This window comes from Ursus maritimus, unplaced genomic scaffold (genome assembly GCF_017311325.1).
Source record: "Ursus maritimus isolate PB19 unplaced genomic scaffold, ASM1731132v1 scaffold_24, whole genome shotgun sequence".
In the NCBI taxonomy this organism is placed as follows: Eukaryota; Metazoa; Chordata; class Mammalia; order Carnivora; family Ursidae; genus Ursus; species Ursus maritimus.
The window spans coordinates 3,762,409-3,777,006 of record NW_024424897.1 but is presented as its reverse complement, the minus strand read 5'-3'; the positions used below and the strand labels follow the sequence as shown (position 1 = coordinate 3,777,006).

At 61.5% G+C, this 14,598-nt stretch overlaps 1 protein-coding gene across 1 annotated transcript in view; it reads right to left on the bottom strand.

Annotated features, from left to right (window-relative positions):
- Positions 1-14,598, bottom strand: part of DNAH17 (dynein axonemal heavy chain 17) — a 100,795-nt gene that overhangs the window by 6,339 nt on the left and 79,858 nt on the right. The window contains exons 62-74 of the mRNA XM_040640104.1: positions 13,842-14,034; positions 13,301-13,536; positions 12,570-12,692; positions 10,911-11,115; positions 10,335-10,499; positions 9,972-10,112; positions 9,610-9,780; positions 8,076-8,198; positions 7,299-7,492; positions 4,055-4,203; positions 3,118-3,245; positions 2,212-2,439; positions 972-1,163 (exon numbers count right to left, since the gene is read on the bottom strand). Of these exons, the coding sequence (XP_040496038.1) occupies positions 972-1,163; positions 2,212-2,439; positions 3,118-3,245; positions 4,055-4,203; positions 7,299-7,492; positions 8,076-8,198; positions 9,610-9,780; positions 9,972-10,112; positions 10,335-10,499; positions 10,911-11,115; positions 12,570-12,692; positions 13,301-13,536; positions 13,842-14,034 (2,248 nt within the window). The remainder of the gene's footprint in view (positions 1-971; positions 1,164-2,211; positions 2,440-3,117; positions 3,246-4,054; positions 4,204-7,298; positions 7,493-8,075; positions 8,199-9,609; positions 9,781-9,971; positions 10,113-10,334; positions 10,500-10,910; positions 11,116-12,569; positions 12,693-13,300; positions 13,537-13,841; positions 14,035-14,598) is intronic.

The following is a 14,598-nucleotide window of genomic DNA, read 5'->3' as shown; positions in this document are numbered from 1 at the left end:
GGTGTTTGTCCTCAGAGGTCCTCGGACATTCTCTGGCCGTCCGCGGGGAGGGACGGGCAAGGCTGTGCTCGCTGTCCCACCCTGGCGCTGGCCTCCTTCGCGTCCGCCCTCGAGCTTTTTATGGCAGAGTGAGAAACAAGCAGGCATCCGGAGACCGGCACTCGTAGGCCCGGCGGGGCACTTTCCTCGCCTGACCCCCAGAGCTCGAGCCCCGGCGTGCGGGAGGTCTCAGCTAGCGAGAGGCAGAGCTGGCCTTCAGCCCCGGGGGCCTGGACCCCAGGGCCGTTTGCTGCAATGCTGCCGGGGCATCGGGAGGGGCGCTGCCTGGTCCCTCTGTCTGGCCCTCCCGCCACAGCTCACCCTGCTGGGTGTCACTGGCGCTGTCCCGCGGTCCCGTCACTGCTGATTTGGGGCCTAGTGAGGAGGAGCCGAGGCTTCTGGGCTGCGCAGGCACCTGCCTCTCCTGGGGGTCACAGCGGCTGTGCTCTCCGGGAGTCAGACTCTGAGGGGGACCGGGCAAGGCCCCTCTCAGTCCTCGGCCTCCTCCGTCCTCTGAGGCCGTCTGCAGAGTGCTTCACACACGTATTTTCACCATCAGGAAATCCGAGCAGTGTTCGTATGTTCCAGGAGATTATTTTGTCTTTCCCTCTGGACCTGGGTTCCGTCTGCGGACGCTGACCGCACACCAGGGAGGTCCCTCCTTGTCTCCGCCCCCAGGATTTCTGGGCCCCCAGAGATGCCTGCCCCCGTGGAGTGTGCCACCAAGGGGAACAACCGCCAGACAGCTGACCAGTGCTGCAGGGCTGGTGGCCAGAGACCGGGCGACAGTCATCGTATTTGCCCGCAGGTGGGGTCTCAGGCCTCCTACCTTCAGGTTCCGCCTGGCTCGTGACACTGTGGGACGCGTCCCGAGCACGAGCTGCACAGTTGGCCTGGGGGGGAGCCCCGCTGGGCACCAGGCGCGCCCTTACCTTGGTGTTGGCCTCCAGGTAGTTGTAGAGCACGTTGATGGAGATGGTGAGGTCCCCGTTGTTGAAGGGGTACGACCTGTTCCAGCCCTGGGCCCCGAACTTGCGCCTCTCGGCCACCACGGCGTGGAAGTAGCACAGGGCAAAGAGGATGCACTTGAACTCGATCTCCTTGGTGCACATCTCCAGGGTGTCCTGCGGGAGGGGACCCGAGTCGCGCCTCTGCCAGCTCCTTGCTGGGGGCGGGAGGGGCGGCGGGGGTACCAGCCGCCCGAGCCCCTGGTCCACGGGGCTGGAGGAGAGAGTGCTTTCGTGTCCTTACTTTTTCAGAAAGGCACTTCTCTCACTTAAATATTGATTACAAGTCACATCATGCTGCTTACTAATAAAATATTCGCAAACACAGGACATTTCAGGACTCGTTTAACGAGAAGTACCGTCCCTGGGCAGCGGTCAGCACTCCTCCCGGCGCGCACACCACAGTAGCCCAGACGCCTAGAGACCACGCGAGCTGTGCGTCCTCGGCACAATGTGCTCCGTGAGCAGATCTTCGTAGGGCTCACCAAACAGTATGGGTGGCTTCCTCGAAGAGGTTTTAGACTCCACTTGGGGGTAAGTGTGCACCCAGAAGGTTCTGGTGCAGAACAGATCAGGTGCCAAGAGGATGAACGTAGATGTAGGGGTTTGCAGAGGGGGGCTGGGCTGGGGGGGCAGGATGGGAGTTTGGATGGGGAGGGAGAGGCCACGGGAGCTGTCCCACGGAAGTAAGCTGGGGATTGAGGGAGGCCTGGTGGCAGCCTGAGCCAACCAGGGGCATCTCCGTCTGTCTCCTGAGGAGCCAGGGAGGGGGCCGGGACATACCGGAGCCCCGGCACACCGCCCTCCAGAGCCGGGCCCCTTCCTGAGGGGCTCCAGGAAACCCAGGAACCGCACTGCATGGGCCTGTGCTGACTCGCAGGTGATGGATTAAAAATAACGCATTTTTGTTTTTAAAGCTGTAGCTTGACTGCATTTCACACTAGGTGCATTTTACTTAGTCTTCCAGGAATATATTGATTTTGGGGTGCGAGGTGTGCACGTGCATGTGCTGGGGGTGGCACGGAGCGGCGGGAACCAGCGTGGGGCGGTCCTCGGGGTTCAGAGCCTGCTCCCCAGCAGTGCAGGCCAGAGCCGCCTTCGTGTCGGGCTTGAGGGTGTGCGGACCTCCCGCGGGGCCCGCGCACCGGAGGGGAGGCCGCCTCACCTGGGTGAAGAGGTCCAGAGCCTTGTGCAGGTTGGCGTGCATGCCCGTGGGCGGCTCATTGGTGATTTTGATGGCATTTTCCAGGATGCCCTGGGGGATGATGTGGGACTCGGGGCTGGGGGCGGGCTCGGCGCTGATGAACACGCGGTAGTCCTCGTGGCTGCCTGTGCTGTAGCGCTCCACCTTCTTGTCCAGGGTGCTCAGCCACCGTGCCACGAGGTGGATGTTCTGTGGCCAAGACCAGGGCTCAGCACCCACGCGTCCCTCCCCCGCATCCCTCTGAGCGGTGCCCGCTGTCCGCCCTTCCCCAGGCGCCGGGTGCCCTGGCCGGTTTCAGCTGAGCAGCTGAGGCCTGGGAGCCGGTACTCGTGCTCGGTGCCTTCAAGACCTTCAGCCTCCTGGCGAGTCCACCCCGGCCTCCCCGGCCTCCCCGGGCATAAGGCTGACATGATACGGCCCCCACCCCTGCTCCGAGGTTGGGGTAGAAGGAATGGCGTGAAGCTGGGGTCTCCACACGGGACCGGGCTAGGCCGTGCAGACCGAGGTCAGCTCACTCCGTGCGGGCCGGGCAGGCCTGCAGGTGCTCGCTGGGGTCCAGGAGAGGGCTTGGAGAGGCCGCAGGGCCGAGCCAGGGGTCGGGCTAGGGGTCACCCAAAGTGTGGACAGAATGCCTCCCGGGCCCCTAGAGCTTCCCCCAAGCGAGGAGGAGGAACGGGTGCTTTTGTGCATTCCAGAGTTTGGGCTTCTAAGCAGCCATCTCTGTAGGGAAGCTCTGGCCTAACGCCCAGCGTCCTTTCACCGCAGAGGTGGTGGTGACGGCCACACCGCCCGCAGACCAGGCGGAGGGGACGTGGTGCGGGAGCCGCCTGCCCCCTCCCACGGGTGTGAGTGCGGGCGCTCCCGTACCTGCAGAATGACCCAGTGTCCCATCTCTGCAGCCACGTCCAGAGCGTCCTCGGCCACCACCTCCTGCCCCTGCCCCAGGGACACATTATGCAGTTTCCCGTTGTCTATGGTAAATCCCAGCTTCTTCCCTGAAGAAAAGAGAGCAGGAAGTGCGTGGGGGCCGCTGACGAAGGCCGCAGCTCTGCCATCCCGCCGGGAATCCCACCCCTCCCTGCTTTGTGTGGTATCGTGGTAAAAAACACAGAACATTGAATTTGCCAATTTCAAACCGGTCTTCAAGTGTACAATTCAGGGACATGTAATTCACTCACAGTGTTGGGCAACCATCCGTCTGGTTCCAGCGCTCTCCGTCGCCCCAGCAGGAAGCCCTGCTCCCGCCCTCCCCCAGCCCTGGTGGCCACTAAGCTGCCCTGCGTCTCTATGGATCTGCCTATTCTGGATGCTTCCGATAACACGGAACCCTAGAACAGGGGGCCTTTGTGTCCAGTGCTTTCAGGGTCTGTCCGGGAGGCAGTGCCTATCGGCACCTCATTTTGACGGCTGAGTTCTGTCCCACCATGGGGCTTCACGTGTTGGGATTATCTGCTCAACAGCTGATGGACACTGGCTTTTACCTGCCCTCCCGCTCCTGTGAGTGAACAGCCCTCTGGAGCACGTGCTCGAACACCTGTTCTCATTCTCGGGGCGCACACCAGCCGTGGGGTCGCTGGGTCCCACGCGACTGCGTGTGTCCCCTGCCCGGGAAGCACCGGCCTGCTTTCCGCACGGCTGCGCCCCCTCCCGGGCCCGCGGCAACGCCAGGGCCTCTGTTTCTGTGTCTCCTCCTGGGCTCCTCAGGTTTTGTGTTTTTGATGAGAGCCGTCCCCACGGGGGTCTAGGGGCACCTCGCGGCGGCCCTGATGTGCATTTTCTGGCCTCCGTGGCTGGCTGCACTTACCCAGGGCTTCCACGTCTTTGAGGGGGTCAACGCCCGGGGAAAGGATGAAGAAAATCGGAGTAGAGGGGCTGCTCTCCTCGTAGGACTTGGAAAACTCGACGCTCCGGCCCTCCACGAACTTGCTGCCCATCTTCTCCTCCACGAAATTCCTGACGAGACATGTTTGGTCAGACCCGAAGGCGTAGGGGGTGGTGTAAGCGGGGAACCCGGGCGAAGGGCCCTTTCTTGGTGGGCTTTCTTTTCTTTTACTTATTTATTATTTCTTTAAAGATTTTATTTTATTTCGTTAATTTTTAAAAGACTTATTTTAAAGATTTTGTTTATTTGAGAGAGAGAGAAGGAGAGAGAGAATGAGCAGGCAGAGAGAGAAGGAGAAGCAGACTCCCCTCTGAGCAGGGAGCCCAACATGGGGCTCAATCCCAGGACCCCAGGATCATGACCTGAGCTGAAGGCAGACACTTCACCAACTGAGCCCGCCAGGTGTCCCAAGACTTATTTATTTGAGAGACAGAGACAGAGACAGCATGAGTGGGAGGAGACACACTCCCCTCTGAGTGTGGAGCCCAACGCAGGGCTGGATCTCACGACCCTGAGAGCATGACCTGAGCTGAAATCAAGAGTTGGACGCTTAACCGGCTGTGCCACCCAGGGACCCCTTAAATATTTTATTTTTAAGTCATCTCTACACCCGGCGTGGGGCTTGAACTCACGACCTTGAGATCGAGAGTCACATGTTCCTCTGACCGAGGCAGCCAGGCGCCCCTTGGTGGACTTAAGCAGAGCGCAGGGTCTCAGGCCCGAAGGTAATCTTGGGGGCTTTCCTCTTTGCTGGGGAAGCAGGTGCTCCCCGTCTCCGTCCCTGCCGGGCCCTGCACCGTGCGCGTTCCTGGAGCGGCCCACGTGCCAGCAGGAGGGAAGTGGTTTCCTGCGGCCCCGTTTTCAGAGGCTCCCAGGTCACCTGGGAGGGAACACAAGCCTCAGTGGGGCCACAACCCAGGGCATTCCAGGTGCGCACGCCCCAGCGCCAGGTGGCCCCGGGGTCCCTCGAGCCCTCTGTGCTCCCAGGGAAGGGGTCGGGTTTTAGCGACTCCGTCTCCCACACGGTTTCTGTCTGGTGTCCAGCAAGGGCTGCAGGAAGGAGCCGAACACAGTTCTCTTTGGTCCTGGTGATCTCCCCCGACTGGGGGTCTGAGGAGGAAGGAAGTTCACGTTTGCGGCTATCATGGTGAACTCACGGACCACAAAACATGGTTCATCAGAAAAATCACGGGAAGGAAAAAAAAGGAATTTGCATAAATACTTGTCTTTACAGAAGCTGCTCTGTGTTCCAAGCCCCAAACTTACTTTCTTGAGCCTCAGAAGTCCGGGGTCAATTGGGGCCCCTTTTACGGGAAATCTGGTGTTGTGTGGGGTGACCTTTCGCTCCCTCCGCACCTCTGCCTTCCTCACCGATGGCTGAGCTCACTACTTTCTGAGTGGTTCACTAAGATGGTGTCTTTACGAGCGGCAAGTCGGTCCTCGACAGAACAGCGGGAGGGACGGGCTCCCTCGGGGCCGCCCCACACCTTCCGGCTCCGTGGAGACTGCGGCGTCGGCAGGACTTTCTGGGGACCCCTTGATCAGGTTTTGTCCCCTGCGCTGGCCTTCGCTGGCTTCTGTGCGGTTCGCTGAGCCGCCGCGGGCTCCGGGCGGGGTGTCGCGCGTGCTCCCGCCCCGGTTGTACCCGATGCCGGCCTTGGGGATTGCCTCGGAGCGCGGAGCTAGCATCCTTGTCCAGGAGGGACTCCCAGAATGCCCCACGTCCTGCCCTAGACAGGAAGGTCACTACATCACTGTTGCTAGTGACGCTGCCAGGCCACATGGTCATTCTCCGTGCGCGAATTAATGACTCGCACGCACCTGGTTCCCACTCTGGGCACCGTGTCCTTGGCAGAGGAGAGCTGGGGCCAGCTCCGGCCGCTGCCCGTGAGCCCCAGGGCGTCTACACCACAGAAGCTGGGCTTTTTTGGGGAAGAGGCAGTTTCCTGGCCTCCCACTTCCGTGCCCCAGGCCAGTCGCTGCCATCTCTGGGCCCACGAGCGTCAGGGGCCACTGGGGGCGCGAGTGAGCTAAGGCTTTGGCGCCGGCCTACAAGCCACCTGTGGACGTGTGCTTATCTTACTCAGTGTGGATCCGGGTCTCCTTGCTTTCAAGCTACACGGCCCATACAGAATAAGGGAGGTACAGCTGCTTTCCTGGACACTACAGACATGTCACGGAGCAGGTTTTGGGGTCGCCCAGGCCCCAGCGAAGCGCGCTAGGCTCCCGCGATCTGAGGCACTTCATTCAGGGCGTCCTCGTGCCTTCACACGTGTGGACTCGGGTGACACCATGCGCTGGGGGCCGTGGGCCTGGACCCCCGACTGCGCTCTGCTCCCTGGGTGATGTCCCCGCTGTGATGGCCGGGTGTCCTTCCCCTTGATCTTCCCCAGACTTTGTCCAAACTTCTTCCGGCATGACTCTGCCCCGTGGCGGGGATTTCTCGTTTCCCTCCACTTCCTGCTGCTCCGCCCGTGACCGCCCTCCCCACAACGGAGCAAAACAGACACGTTTATGAAAAGACGGTACGCGGGAGGCGGGCCTCTGCTTTGTCAGAGGGGAGTCCGGTTAGGGACGCAGGCGTCTTCCAGGGCGTCTGGCTGCTTTGGGGCTGCTAGGGCTGTGAGAAGGCAAAGACCCCATATTGTGTCCGGGAATGGGTGCCGGCTTGATTCCTTGTCTGCCTCTTTCCCCTTCCTGTGGCATCTCCATGCGCCCAGGTCGGCCCTGGGTCAGGAGGAGGGAAACCCTCTCAACTCCAGGAGAGGGTGGTTGGGACATCTCAGATGTCACCCATGGGGACCGGTGCAGTGTTGTGTGATGTCGCTGTTCCTGGAGTCCTTCTGTGAAATGACACAGTGAAGGGGACAGGGGGCCGAAAGGCCATGGTGGTTAATTTTCCAGTTGTGCAGGGGCTTCGGGGCAGAGAAATCACTCACGAAATTAGAACATCTCTTTGCAGATGAGCTGAAGCTGGCCCGAAAGTTGACTTTAAATGTAGTCACTGAGGGCGTGAAAGTCCCCAGATGATGATGGCTTTACCACTGTTCTCTCCCCGCTGCATCCTAAAGGGCTCCGTGTGGCCTCAGAGTCATTCCGACCAACACTTTGTAGAGAATCTTGGCCCGGGGTGGGGGGGAGGGGAGCGTGGGGGTGCCGCACTCACTTGACGGCGTAGGTCATGCGGTCCGGCCTCATGCAGCGCACCATGCACAGCTTCTGCAGCGCGGTCTTGTTCTTCCACTCCTTCGGGAAGATCTCCTTCTCCGGAGCCTCCGACTCCACCAGCTTCTTCCACCGCTTGGCGGACCCTTCGATGTCGCTGTCCAGGTTCTTGAACTCATCCATCTCCGACAGGGCCTGGGGGCAGGCGGCCTTTCAGCTCCCCCCGTGCCCCCCCTGCCCGGGCGCCGGGAGAGGGTGGGCTGCCTGGCCTGGCCCTAAAATGAGCTGCCGGCGCCACCGAGGGCCAGGATCGCGGACAGAGGGTCTGGCGTAGGACAGGACCCCGGCCGCCCCTCCAGAGGGCTGAGGGACGGGGGCCGCTCCCATCACGGGGGGCCGCCTTCTTCAGGCCTTCTGACCCGAGGCGCCGAGGGCGCCTGAATGCGGGGGCCCGGCTCGGAGGAACTGCCTGGACACTTGCACTTGCCCGGGGTCGGGGGGGTGGGGGCTGGGGTGGCGGCCGGGGTGGCGGTGCCGCCCTATACCCGCCCTGGGGCCTGTCGTGGCTCAGCTCGTGGGGCGTGTGCCGGTCGGGGTGACGGCTGTGTTCGAATATAGGAAAGTAGAGTTTCCTGCGAGCTGGCGGGAGCCCCCTGCCCTCCAGCCCCACCTCTGGGGCCTCCCCAGGTCCCTGGACGTCCGGCCGGTGGTAGCGTGTTGTAAACATCCCTGGCGTGAGCAGCGAGCCTCCGCTGCGGGACAGAGTCCCAACACCAACCTTGATGCCGCCCCATCCCTGGTGCTGCAGGAAGTCCACCGGCGACAGGACCCCCGCCTTGAAGGGGAAGCGCAGGAGGAAGTCCAGCTCGACTGGGTTCAGCTCTTTCTTCATGGACAAGACCTGAGGGAGCATGGGGGCCACTCAGCGTCGTCCCATGGCCCCTGGTAGGAGCGCCGGACACCTCGGGCGTGGGCGCGGGCGCGGGACGGGCGGAGGCGCTCTCACCCCCGGCCCTGCGGAGGAAGCGCTGTCCTTCCCTTGGGTCCGGGCGAAGCTTCGTATTCACCTCTGTTTGTTGTCGTGTTTTTAAATTATGGTAAAACACACATGACAGTTACCGTTTTAACCCGATTAAAGTACGAAATTTTAGTAAATTCATGTCGTGTGCAACCATCACCACTGTTTAGAGCCCCCTGAGCAGCGCCCCCCGACCCGCCACAGCCACTGGTGCCCCGGGTCTGCACCCCGTCTGTGCGGATCTGCCCGTCCGTGTCCAGGGCATCCTACAGACGTGGCCTTTCCCATCTGGATCCATCCACGCCGTAGCGGCGGTCAGAACAACTAAGCGCCGTTGTGCGGAGAGACCACGTCTTTTTATCCGCTCATCCTTGGATGGACACCTGGGCCGTGTCCACCTCGTGCCGGGTGTGAGCAGAGCTGCCGTGAGTGTTTGTACATGAATCAATTCTGAATATACCTTTCCTGGGGGATTTTCTGGGTCATGTTCTAGGTCTCCTCGTCACCCGTGCACACCAGCTCTTGGGGCGTCCAGCAGGCCGGGTCTTGGGTCCCAGATGGACGGCAGGGGAGCCGGGGCCGCTGCACATACAGGGCCCCACGCCGCTCTGTCGGACGCCGCAGAGCAAAGATGTTCACCTGAGTCAGACTCCACTTTTTTTTTTTTTTTTTTTTGTCAAAAGAAAAATTTCTTTGGAAATTTAGGGGGAGCACCAAGGAAATATCCTAGTGTCCTCTCAGCAGGGAAACCTCATGAAGGGGCTGCCATGCAGGGGTTCACAGATAAAGGAAAACCTCCTTGATCTGGACCCTGTTTGGGTTTGGATGGAAACAACCTTCTAGAAGCTCTCTGGAAATTAGTGTTCCCCACCATACTTACAAGAGGGGGTGAACCAGACGGTGGATGGGCTGTTTCATCAATGTAATGGAACGAAAATCTGACATATTCCAGCAGGTCCGTAGGAACAGGAGGCATATTTATTCCTTTGTGCCTTGATTTCCTTAAATAGTCTCTGGCACCCACGGTGGTTAACCTCTGACGCGGGACCGCCCGCCGGGCAGGACGTAAATGCACTACAAGGGCGTTTCTTCGTAAAATTCTCCTTAACGGACCTCCCCGTCAGCGGCTCCCCCTTAGAACCGTGCCTGGCGTCAACGGAAGAGAGTCCCGAGCACGTCCCGCAGCAGTGACTGGAAGGGCGGCCGTCGCCGGGCAGCCTGCAGTGGGGACCAGCCCTCGGGCACCGCTGCTGCCGGCTGCGGACCACGCTTGGAGCACGGGGGCCGGACGTACCTGGAAGGCCACCTGGGCCAGGAAGATGAGCTTGTCCCGTTCGAAGAGCCCGCGGGCCGTGTACACGTAGACAGAGTAGGTGATCTCGTCCGTCAGGTTGGTCACTCGCTGCCTGACGTCCTCGGCGGGGGCGGTCTTCTGGATGGCCTTCTCGAACACCACGTTGAAGGCCTGGGGAGGGGGCGCCCAGAGGCTTGCGGGGCTGGACTCCGAGGCCGCCCCACGCCGCCCGCCGGGGCTCTGCTTTGTTTCTGCGGTGGGTGGGGGTCTGGGGCACCCGATGCTGCGCCTGGCTTCCCCTCCCACCGCCGCCTGCGGCCTGGGCCCCGTGCGTCCTCCCGCGGCCTGGGGCCCGGCCGCACCTTGAGCGAGAACTGATAGATGGGGTTGATCTTGTTGAGGTCGTTCAGGATGAAGTACAGCAGGGACGCCCTCTCTGCGGCCGGCCGGTAGTTCTCTCTGGCTTCGTTGATTTTAACCTCTGTGATTTTTGCCTCTTTCACCTTAAAACAAACGGCGCCTGAGTGGGACCAGTGGGTGGACAGCGCCGGTGAGCGGTGGGCCCACCCCTGTGCAAGGGACCCTCCTCCCGGCCGCCGGCGTGCTGGGCCCTGGTGGCACGCGTGGCCCGGTGGCTTCTCTTCCCAGTGACTGTCCGGGCGGTGGCGAGCCTGCCGTGCACTCTGGCGGGGGGTGCGGGGCAGGCCCGGGAGGCGGTCTCTCACCTTCTCCTCGATCTCGCTGGCCGTGTGCTTGGTGGTCTCCAGATTCTCTACTAAGGCCGTGTCCCCCAGGAAGTTCCCCGACGCGGCGGACAGCCGGGCCAGCAGGGAGTCCTCCAGCTCCTTCAGAACTATCTTGAATTCATTCTGGGACTTGGTGAGGTTCGCCTGCGGGAGGGACAGAGCGCTGGGAGGGGGGCTCAGCCAAGGCCCCAGCTGGGACGGGAGGGGCACCACAAGCCTGAGAGGGGCGTGGGGGCCGCTCTGAACCCGTGTGTGCCGGCCACCGCGCACAGGGCCTGCAGCAAAGACCTTGCCCGTGGGGCTGCGGTTTGGCGCGTCGGGCCGTCTGGGCACCGCCGAGACTCGTCTTCCGTCAGAGAAGCAGCTGTTGGATTTGGAGTTCGGTTTGGGAGGCCGCGGGCAGGAAGAGCGGCTCCCTCTGTCTCACAAAATCCGACCGGTGGGACAGGTGGGGGCACGTCCGGGGAGCCGCGTCGGGGTGGCGGCTGCCGCGTCAGGGGACCTGGCGGCGACCCGAGTGGCCCGCCCTGCGCCCTGTGACGTCAGGCCCCGTACCTTCAGCTGCTCCAGATCCGGGCGCTCTTTGGCCACCACGGCCGCCAAGAGTTGGTCCTCGAGCCCGTCCCTGGTGACCAGGAAGTTGATCAGGGTGCACTGGGCCTGCATCTCCGGCTTGTAGTGCGGGTTGAAGGACTTGGTGTGCAGGATGAGGCGGAACTGGGGGTGGTACTCCACCTCCTTGTCGCCGACCTTGATGAACCTGGCCGTCAGGGGAGGGAGGGGTCGGAGGGGTGCCGGCGGCAGCAGCAGCAGCCCGGTGCCCCCACCCCGCCCCGGGCGTCGCACCACCAGGAACCCTCCTCTGGTCGCCGGGAAAGGACTGTGTCTCTTCTTGTTCTAGTCTTCCTCTCTGGTCTACGGCCGGGACCTTCTAGAAGGTGCACCTGCTGTCTCTGGCTGTTCTGATCCTTATAGGAGTGCTCGCTCGGCTCCCACCGCACGTCATATTCCCTTGGGCGCCGGTGCAGAAACACGCTGCCCGGGCCCCACCCCAGAGCCACGAACGTCAGAAAGACACCAATGTCCCATTCAGAACACCGCTCCATCCTAGAAGCTCCCCGGGGGAATCTGAGAGCAGCCAGGGCAAGGTGCTGGGTGTGCTGGTCCACCATGGGGGGACCCTCTTCTCTCTGCTCCCTGCCTTGCTCCCCTTCTTTCTGGTCAAGCTCACTTTCAGGGGCCTCTGTGTCACTTCACCCCTTGGATATCTCCACTCATGTCAAGCTCTTCTCAGAGCCTAGGATGTCAGCATGTTTCTTGGCCACCTCTGTTCTGGGCATCGGCACACATCCCAGCTTTTACCAGTGGCTCAGACCAGCTCTGATGTTTCCATCTTAAAAGTTAATTTAATTTTTCTTTTATTAGGAAAGTAATACAAGCTCAGTGCACCAACTGGTGACTGGATAAACGGAACGAGGCAGACCCACCTGGTGGACTCAGCCGTAAGAACGACGCAGTCCTGCCGCGCTGCCACGTGGGCAGGCGCCAGGGTCCGGCCGCTGGGGGGCACGGGGAGCGAGTGCGGGGTGAGTACGGGGCTTCCCCGTGGGTGACACTTGCACAACACTGAGCGCACCAAGTGCCACTGCACTGTTTGCCTTGAAACGGCTCATTCTATGTAATGTAGATTTCACCTGAATAAAAAAATTAGTACCAGAGGCTCAGGATTTGTAAAATGTATGAAAACAGAAAAAAGCATGACCAGCGGGGCGCCTGGGTGGCTCAGTCAGTGAGGCGTCTGCCTTCAGCTCAGGTCGTGATCTCAGGGTCCTGGGATGGAGCCCTGCATCGGGCCCTCTGCTCACTGGGGAGCCTGCTTCTCTCTCACCTCCCCGCTTGTGCTCTCTCTCGCTCTCTGTCCCTATCTCTGTCTCTCAAATAAATAAAGTCTTTAAAAAAAAAAAGAAAACAAGAGCATGACCGTCGAGGACAGCTGTCCGCGGTGATGACTAGTAAGGTGTTGGTGTCGCGTCCTGACCGGGCCGCGGTCTCACAACTTCCCACCTGTCCGTGGGGACGGCGTTTTGTCGCACTCCCTGCTGCCTCCCAGGATGGCGGGAAGTTCCCCGCGCTGCCTCCCTGCGCAGAGGCCACAGCCCCACGGAGCACATTCACGTGTTCCGTGCGGGCTGCGAAGGTGGAACAGGAACTCACTTTCCCTTTTTAATGGTGTTCCTGCCGAGCAGCGGGTCCAGCACAGGGTCCACAGTTTCGCCAATGTTCTCGATGAGCAAGATGTCCCCTTCGGAAATCGCCTGCTCGATGATGTCCAGGTAGCTGGGGGCACGACATGGGGCCAGGTGAGGACTCGGGCCAGAGACGGAACCGCTGGGTGCCCAGCAGGCAGCCCCCGGAGCGAGAAGACACCAGAAGACAAGCGGCCGAGGGGCCAGAAGCTGCTTCCCTGCGGGGAGCTCTGGGGCATCTGCCTGCCTCTCCCCTGAGGGCCCACGGGAGTGCAGCCCCAGATGTTTTCACACCTGTGTCTGGTCCCAGGTCCCCGGTGCACCAGGAAGGCACTCGGGGTGACTGTAGTGACCACCTGAGATGAGGACACGCGTCCCACTAGAGACGAGAGATGAGAAAATGACCGGCCTGCAGCCCTGGGGCTGGCAGGTGGCCAGGTGGGACCGGAGCCTGGGGGCGCTCTCCCTAGAGCAGCGGCAGGTAGTGGCGGCGGGAAGAGCCCCGAGGTTAATTCTTACTGCTGGCGCTCTTCCCAAGACCAAGTATGGGAAACAAATCCACCTGTGGGCCAGGATCTGTACGTAAAGGTCCACCTGCCCGTCTAACCCCTCGGGTGTGTTTGCAAGCCCAGGGGCCCAGCCAGCCAGCAGCTGCCTTCGGAGCCCCCCAGCGGGCCCCCGCCTGCCGCCGTGGCGCACCTCTTCTGTCCCAGGCGGATGGCTTTTAGTTCGCTGCCATATTTGTTTTTGATCCATTTGATTCCCTGCAGCTGGGCGTCCACGATGAGGGGCCAGCGCTCCGTGTTGCACAGGATGGTGGCATTCTCAGTGGACATGCGGTCGCTGGGGAGGCCCTGGTTGTTCCAAGTGGCCACGTCGGCGTCATCCGTCAGCAGGCTCAAGGGGTCCAGACCTTCCGTGATTGGGATGGGGACCTGCCAAGAGGAAGTTCTTGTTCTTAGGAGGGGTGATGCGGCCTTCCTTACTGCTCCACGGGAAACGGCCCTCCAAGCGACACAGCAGGGCTGTGGTTAGACCACGGACGAGCCACGCGGTCTGGAAGACCACCACTCGCAGCGCCCTGATGGAGCACTTAGGAACCCGCCAGGAAGGGCATCAGCATTGGCCAAGCTGGTAGTGGCCAGAGCGTCCGTGACTGTGACGTTTGGCTGGGTCTCCCCCCCACCTCCGGAGGACCTCCCCAGATTTCCTGAGTGATGAATGCAACTGAACCTCTTACCTTTAACTGATTTATATACGGGACCCAAAATTTCTCCATCAGCTCATTTCGGTATTTCTTGGTGAAGTAACCCACGTAGGAGACAAAGGCGGAAATCAGCAGGACGTCCCCGCACAGAGTGACTCCCTGGCTTTTGAAGTTCTTCACCGATTCAGCCCAGCGCACGTTCTCCGATGCTAATCCCCCTACCAGCCTAAATGTGAACATGAGGTCAGTGGGGTCAAAGGCATGCTGGAGGGTCGCACCCAAAGCCCGGGAAGCAGCCTCCAGCTCGCAAGGCGAGGAGTCTGGCGTTCCACGTCCTGCCTTCGCCGCGCGCTGTGACAGTGGAAGGGGACCACCGCTTTAGGGAAGCAACACCAACGCTCTCTGGAGGCACCTGGCGCCTGAGCTCCCCTGCCCCAGCCACGTGCGCCGATGTCACCTCTGTGCCGACCTTATCAGAACGTTCACCACACGCTAAAGCTGCTGCCCGGACACCTCTGGGCTCAGGCTTTGGCTACTGGAGTCCGGGTAGTGGCCACAGTGGCCACGGGACAACGTGGCATCCAGAGGGCACCTGGCCCCATGTGGAGTGGGGACTGCAGCGTAGGCATCACGTGGCTCGGACCACCAGCCTGAGAACTGGCCCCTGGCCCCAGATGTGACCCCACCAGTCTGCGATGTTTGTAGAAAGCACGGGTTGCCTGATTAGGGCCCCTGAGGTCTGTCCTTCGCACACCCGAGGAGCCCTTGCTTCCCAAAGACCAAAAGACCG